Here is an 8,047-nt window from a genome sequence, read left to right on the forward strand (position 1 = left end):
GTTAGACGCAAGAATCAGACCTCTCCCTCTCTGCTCATTTGTTACGTACACGAATCAGACCTCTCTTTCTCTCTCGCCATGGAGCCACTCACTATTGCAGTATTAACTGGAGGAGCGATCAGCCAGATTGGGATCATGGTGGTGGCTTTCCAGCCATTTCTGAATGCCGTTGGACGACTTGTCAATTGCCTTCAGCAGCCGAGTCCGCCACATCGGAGAGCCACCAGAACTGTTATAATAATGCGAAGCTTAGAAGAATTCAGCAGAAGCCATGATGCCTGATTTTCCATAGCCTTCTGTTTGTTTATATATATGTTCTCGGTCAGATAACAAATTTTTTTCTGTTTTTGTTATTATTAATGGCAACTCTTTACGTAGTCGCCTGCCCGGTGGTGCGCAAGGCTTTGTAGGATGCCAATTGGCTTAATGTAGGGAATTGCCCTTCAAAACTCTATAGCAGTTTTGTTCCTCTCTCTCTCTCTCTCTCTCTCTCTCTCTCTGCAATTTACCTGACTGTCTTAGCTCATTTGCTCTTGTTGGCGGGTTTAGAAAGAGCGCAACAATCATATGTTCAGGGACACTGCAGCGAATGTTGCCTCAATTAGATGCATTGTGAAGGCAGATGTCCACCTCGCCCTCAGCATTGGCCGCAGATGACTTTTGCTTTTGACTAGCTCTTTCCCTCTCTCTCACTCCTTCCCCCTCTTGCTTTTGTTCATGCTAAGTTTTTGTTCTTCATGTAATTTGTTCTTCTTTGCTTTGCTATTTTTTTTCTCTTTTGTTGCTTTTATCTTCTTCTTTTGTTTCTGTTGACTAGTGACGCTTTGTCACCACATTTTGCTTTTAATGAATTTCCATTTTGTCGGCTCTCTCTCTTCTGCAAACTTCATCGTAGGAGTTTTACTGATATAGTTGAAATGTCTTGAACTTATATAGAAAGAGGCACGGAATGCATTTGCCACATTGTTTTTTGGAAGTGATGCTTGTCTGCAATTAATATAAAATCAGATCGACATATTAACTTAAGGTACTTAGCATGTCAATATGTGAGTATTTTATGAAAATTAAGAATACATAGATTTCTATAAATACACTCTAAGTTCAATCATTTAAGCCCCTATGCAAGGTTCTTATTCACAAGCTTAGACAAAAACTTAGTAGCTAGCTTAATTTGTGGTAAGTGTTCAAAAGTTGAGAGTGCAAGCTTCATAATCATTGGTAGAGTAAAAAAAAGTTCATTGGTAGAGTAGAAAAGGTCTCTAGGTTAACCAAGAACCTTTGGCAGAGCAAATGACAGATCTTTTAGATAAAGATAATAATAAGGCTTTCTTTAATCACACTCAAAGATTGTTAAATGCTCAAGAAAGATTGAAAGAGACACAAGATAGGACTAATAGAGCACTTCAACTTGGTTGACGTGCGAGCAAAGGCCAAGGAAACTGAGGGAACCAACTAGCATATAAACAGGATAATTGAGTTTAGTTGCTAAAATTACATGACTGGGGATGATCAGATCAAACTGACGCACATGAAACGCAAAGACAACCGTGTTGTTGTCATTACGCTAAATAATTCCAAGCTTCCAGTAGCATATTTAGGAAACCGAAGGTCACAGCTAACTTAAATCAATGAACTGAACCTTTATGATAACTTTGCCATAATATTGCAATAAAAGCTAAAACTAAAGGCTTATTATCAGTTTAGACAGATAGCTATACATTATTACATTCTGCTGAACTCAAGAGACATAAAATCGGGAGATATAGATGTGAAGGCACTCTCATATTTTGCAGAAGCTATGTATGTTGTCTCAAACACTATCTCCAGTCGTAAAGGTCCAACTGCTTTCCCCTTTCCTTTTTGAGATGGACGAAAACTGATAAAACTCAAGTTTGGTATAATGAGCATAATACGTGTAAGCTCTGTTAGTTGGGGCATGATTTTGTTAATTTTCAGATCAGATGCCTCGAAGGTACATTTTTCAGACATCAAATTCGTCCATTAACAAATAAACAATATTTTAATGAATCTTTGAAATAAATAAGATTGAGCGTATCGAAAGGTTCGTCGTTATGTTTGTTTAACACTAGCTGTATTTACTGCAGAGCGTCTCAAAGGTAAATTTTGAAACATTTGCTCATCAGTTATTCTCTGTGAGTTCTGAACTTTTTGTATTATTTTAAAGAACAGCAACTTTGTCATTTTAATTCCAAAATGTCTATCAGAAATCATTTCAAATGTTTAGAAGGCTAGCTGTGCACGCGTATTTGTAATTAATAATTAGCTCAATGCAGAGGAACTTAGCCCGGTCAAAAGCACGCAACCAAAATGAAGAGACTGGAGCCTCAACGCTTTTAATCAGGAAGCTGATGATCCAGACATTCCTTGCACAGACTGCTCACAGAAAGCTCCGTGTATAATTAAAGGCTTCGCTTCTTCCGTTCTTCTCAAGATTATACACATTGAAAGCCCCCACCAGTACATATCAAGTCGCCACCGAAATGCATATAAACAAGATATATAGCACTTACGTCCCCCAAAATAATGTCGCGAACCTTAGGATACATTTTCGCCAGGAAGATATGATGCCATTCCAGCCTCAACCTGATTTTTCTTCCTATTAAAAATACCACTCAAGCTTGGGAACATCTTCTTCTTCATTGTTGATGACCTCACAATTTTCCGGCTGTTGTTGGCAGATTTATCCGCCCAGCAAGCTTTCATTTCGACGGTGGCTGGCCCTACATCGGAAAGTCTGTTTGCGACGTACTCCTTTTGGTCCACAGGCACTCGTGGGCTGATTTCAGCAGAGCCCCACTTCTTTTGCTCCCTTTCCCTCCATCTTTTCAGCTCCCCTTCTACTGCACTTTTCGCTGCGTCGGCCATCTCTGCCTTCTTAATAGCTTCCGCCGTTGCAACTTGTATCCCTTCAATCTCCTTTCGGATAGACTCCAGCTTCTTCATTGCCTCCGTTTCACTTGCCTTCACTGCTTCCACTAAAGCTGCCGCAGCAGAAACTTTCATCCCGGCCAGAGTGTCTGCATCATTCACCTTCTTGTTCAACGAATCAAACTCTTCCATCGATATTGTGATCTTCGCACCATGTTCTGATGTTGATGCACGGGCAGCATCAGTCTTTTCAGACAATGATTTGATCTGACTGAGAGCACTGGCTTCAGCAGCCTTAGCTTCTTCAGCCTCCACTAGTGCAACCGAGAGTCTTTTCTCTGAATCTTCAAGGACAATCTTAGTGGTCTCTGCCTCTCTTTTCAGCATTTCAGCTTCTTGCTTCATTTTATCCGCCTCCACCTTCGCATCCTCACATTCTGCAGTCAGCTGATTGAGAGTCGATATGAGCTCATCAGATGCACCTCGGACCTTAGCTTCAGCAGCAAGTGCCACAGCAAGCTCGTCCTTTGCATTTTGCAGCTTGGACTGCAGTTCTCCACTAATAATTTCAGCTTCTGCCTCTTTTTTCTTCAATTCCTGGTGTTCCCTCTTCACCTTCGCAAGTTCCATTTTTAGTGACTCCAGTAAATTTCTCTGAGTTTGTTCCTCTTCTGCCAATTTGTGAAGGGTTCCTTTAGCTTCAGTGAGGTCTGTGGTTACACTTGCCAATGAACTCAACTGAGATGCTTTCACTGAGTTAAGTTGCTGTTCGATACTCCTAACTTCAGCCACTGTCGCCGCAAGTTTGGCCTCAAGGTCGCCAGTATCTTCAGCATGCGCCTCCATTTGCAAAGCTTCGAGTACCACTTGGGTTTGCTGTGCTGCTGTTGTCGACGAACTGTCCTCGAGTGATTTCATAATGCCAGCATGCTCCTGCATGGTTTGCACGTAAGCATGCTTGACATGGGTAAGGGAGTCATTAACAGCAGCAATCTCCTTGCGAAGTTCATGTGCACGTCCTGTGTTGGCTTCAATGGCATGTACTGCTTCCGTTGCTCGTGCAGCAGCAGAAGCCTTCATATCAGTTGACGCACAAAACTCCTGCCGCATCCTTCTCAATTCTTGCTTGGCCTCATCAAGCTCAGCCACAACACTAGAATAACGTCCCCTGGCATCAGCCAACTCGGTTTGCCATGAAGTGTCGTTGCTAATTTGATTATTGGAATTTGCCCCTTCAAGTTCTTTGGCTTGATCATTGGCTGTTTGTGTTGCTAGAAGAGAAGATTCCTTAGATTCATTTAGGCCACTAAGCTTGTAGGTAAGAGTGTTCGCAATTCCTCGTGCCTTCTCAAGCTCAACCAAGGCTTGGTCTTTTGTGCTCTCTGCACTACGGAGACGCTCCTTATACTTCTTCAGTTCTCTCTGAGCCAAGAGAAGCTGTGTCTCCTTTTCGACTCTTTTCTGCTCAGAACCAGGAGGAGGATGTCAAATATCAGTTGCTTTGGTGGCTTGATGCTGATTGTATTGTCAAGAAAACTTACATATGTGATAAAAACTTGAGTAAATTGTGCACATTACGCAAGTCGTTTATGGAAGCAATAAAAAATGGCAGTTTCAGGACATTTGCCTGGTCTAAACTTCTAAAGTAACGGGATCGGCTTGCCAGAGAGAGATCACAGGATTAGGTTCTGAACGGCCACATTATGCAAAGAGCGAGGTTCAGAACCACCCTGAATCCACCCTCCCAACAGCCAGGAGTGTGGGACCGTACTGGCCCACACTCCACCTGAACCATATTGGTAGTGGATAATATGCATGCAAAATTCGTTTCCAGTTAGCAATATGTCAATCTAAAAATTGCCCATCTTTTAAAAGATTGCAGGAAGAGCTATCAGGAAATGCTACAATATTACAGTTCAACAAGAAAAATGAGATTTGCTACACCATATACACTACACAATCATGTGCAGGTACTCCAGCCAATTAGAGCCAAGCCATTTCCAGATCAGAAAGGTCGATGAAGCTCCTCCACAGTCTGAAAATAACTGCGCATGCGTAAACGTCACATCACCTCCTTCTAGCTTGCAAATGCTAACTAATTTTCCATGAAGTCCACACATTTTTCCAACATCTTTGTATGGAAATACAGAAGATGTTAGAGATTTAGAGGCACTCATCTAGCGTAGGATTGCTCTCTCACAATTTTTTGGAAAAATTTTCATTTGCCGTACAGCTTTGGATTAGTCTAGGAGATAGTATGCTTCTCATGTAATAAAATGGAAAATCCAGACATGTGATTGCGAATCACACTAGATGGAATGATCATGATGGGTGAAGGAAGTGTTTCGTACTGAAGGCAAATTCCAAATGAAGCTTTAACATAATATCAAAAGAAACAATAATCGGTTAGATAAAGAAATGATACCTCGGCGTCCGGTGTCTTGGTCTTCTTCACGGCAACTTTCTCTGCAGAGAACGCTCCCTCAGCAAACAAGCTGACAGCAGCTTTAACAGATTGAAATGGTGCACTAGTATCGATCTCCCCCACCTCAGCTTTGGCAGGAGAGCCTGCAGGCGGACGTGCCTTTCCAAACATTTCTCCTTTATAAGCTAGAAGCAAGCTTCTCTGCAAACGTACTAATTTATGAGACCAACAAAAGAAGACCAAGAAGTACAGAACAAATTCAGATAAAGTAGGATTCTAGATAACAAATATGAGCCTAAACACTTAATAGTCCAAGAAATAAGTCTTTTTCGATAAGAAATATACCATGAGACTTTGGCAGCTAAAAGACATCATCAAATAACTCCTCTTTTGACACCCATCCGGGGAAAACTGTTCCCTTTTCGATTATCAACTTGAATGAGACGGTTTACAGGTCAAATAATTTCGGCGATATGCCCAAGCACATTGGTTCCACGTAGACTCACATTCCTCAATTTTGGAAAGTAAAATACTAGTAGAAAACGAAACGCCTTTGTGATATCAACACAATGCTCATGGTTACGGGATAATACTTTCATAACTGCGCTCTTTAAATGCGACTAATGCGATAATTTTTCACTGAACAGAGTGATTCGTATTCTCCTGTGAAATACCGAATCGGAGGATTCGTTTGTGGAATCGTATCAGCCAACGTTTGCACCAAAGAACTTAATTTCGACGTTTGGAATCACCACAGTGACAGTCCCCCCTAAACCACGGTGAATAAGGTCATGACCCGGATGGACACGGGGGGAGGAGAACGTAACGGAAAAGCATCAGGGTTTGACGCCAACCTGTCAGAAAAAAAAAAATGGGCTTCACGACGACCCATACATACCGCATTCCGGAAATGCCCTCATCTAACGCGAAAATTTACAATGGATAAGCCGCTATCCTTTTGTACGGGATCAGGGAGAAAGGCCAGAGCCAGAGGAAATGACACAAAATTTGGTAACACAAAAATTTACTTAAGCAGTACAGTAAGATGTGAAGATCTCAGAAGGATTAGAAACGGCGAAACAGAATGATCAATGGTTCAGAGAATCAGGAGAAAGGAATGGAAATCTTTCCTTACCTAGAACGGTTGAAATATCCGGCAAAGGAAAATGATGAGTCGTTCTCAGAATAGTTTCTTCCCCGATACTTTCATGCATGCCGAAAATTCCACCGCGACGGTCAAAAACATGGAAAAACGCTGAAGCGAAGCACCGGAAACGGAGAAGAAGCCGGAGATCCGCCCAGCTTCAGGGAAGCCGCACGACTTCGTCGCTCCGTCTCCGAATACCAGCGGTAAGAGGGTCGGCGTGACCAGCTCGAATGGCCTCCGTTTAGCTCTCCGACGACTTCAGGGGAGAGCTTAACGAAAATCAAGAGGGAAGAAGACGATGGAGACGCCCCGCCGGAAACGAAACCGGGATCCCCAGTGCGGTTTCTCCACGCGACGGAGGGATTGAGCTTAGGGAGGTTTCCGGCGCACGGCAGGTGGTTTTCCGGCCTCTGCGGCCGTACGCAGGGTTGGCGGTACTTTGAGAGAAAGATAGAGAGCAGAGCAGAGAGAGAGAGAGAGAGAGAGAGAGAAAGGTTTGAAAGAACGAACGTGGTTTTCGGATTCCTTTCTCGCTCCAGAAATGAACAGAGGAAGACAGCAAATGGCTGAGCGCCAAATTTCTTTTAGCCCTTGCATGTTTAAACTATAACGATTATGCCATTTCGCATTATTCAAATTCCCACCAAATTTGAAGCTCGTCCCGGCCCCGCCTTCTTCATTTTGGCGCTCAAAAAACTAGCTTTAAAAACCTTATTTTTTTCTTTATTACCAATCAATATTACTTGAAGAAGGTCAATACTTCAACAGTGAAAGTATAAGTTCTGGTGGTTGGGTTCACCTAAAGTCTTCTCAAATTTTTCTTGTCATAAAAAAATGCCGAGACAAGAATGGTAATCTCTTGTTTGGCTTGTTTAGAGAAGTTTTCTCAGGTTTCATACATTTCAAAATGAAAAGGCAATGTACTTTGTAATAATCGGATTTTATTTTGAATTTCACGGTGAATTTATCCTTTAGTAAAAGAAAGAACAAAAAATCATGAAGTATATCTTTTTCTCTTGTGAATTTGTCAAACACAAGCCGAACAATATGCCATGAGAGAAGATAGGTACCAGTGCACACCAGAAAAATCGGTAAGTCTCTGGGGGTATTTCGGTCACGAGAGTTAACGGCTACGAACATATCGAATTGTGTTTCTGCCTGTACCTTGACCGAGTTTTTGATTTGTTTAAAGCAAATCTGTGTCGACGAAAAAAACACGATAAAAATAGGGAAGCAAGACTGGACCAGTTTGAGCTCGTGTATATTTACAAAAATGTCCAAACTGGGAACGGCCTTTGTCTGACTCGCCCGTATCTGACTCGGTCAAATGGGTCCGAGTCAAGGGGCCACCAGTAACAGCACTCGGACGACCATCCCCTTTTGGTGGAGAAGAGGGGATATTGGAGATCCGATGACCAGGCCAACCGAGTCGTATCCAAGACCTCGCCGAGCCACTTAATAGGCCCAGTGCCGCAATGTCATCGACTCGGTCAAGTCGTTACAACCACGCACCCAGCCATTCTTGCAAATCTAACCATATAGAAATGATCTTGGCGCACCGGCTCGATCAATGGCTGGTACATTGC

At 42.5% G+C, this 8,047-nt stretch overlaps 1 protein-coding gene across 1 annotated transcript; it reads right to left on the reverse strand.

Annotated features, from left to right (window-relative positions):
* Positions 1–2,417: 2,417 nt before the first annotated feature.
* Positions 2,418–6,972, reverse strand: LOC116258762 (WEB family protein At5g55860-like). The gene is made up of 3 exons (XM_031636137.2): positions 6,450–6,972; positions 5,315–5,515; positions 2,418–4,350 (listed from the first exon to the last, which is right to left on the reverse strand). The coding sequence occupies exons 2-3, from the start codon at positions 5,483–5,485 to the stop codon at positions 2,557–2,559; spliced, it is 1,965 nt and encodes a 654-aa protein (XP_031491997.1). The 5' UTR covers positions 5,486–5,515; positions 6,450–6,972; the 3' UTR covers positions 2,418–2,556.
* Between the last annotated feature and the right edge of the window lie 1,075 nt (positions 6,973–8,047).

The sequence above is a fragment of the Nymphaea colorata genome, chromosome 8 (assembly GCF_008831285.2).
Source record: "Nymphaea colorata isolate Beijing-Zhang1983 chromosome 8, ASM883128v2, whole genome shotgun sequence".
Taxonomy (NCBI): domain Eukaryota; kingdom Viridiplantae; phylum Streptophyta; class Magnoliopsida; order Nymphaeales; family Nymphaeaceae; genus Nymphaea; species Nymphaea colorata.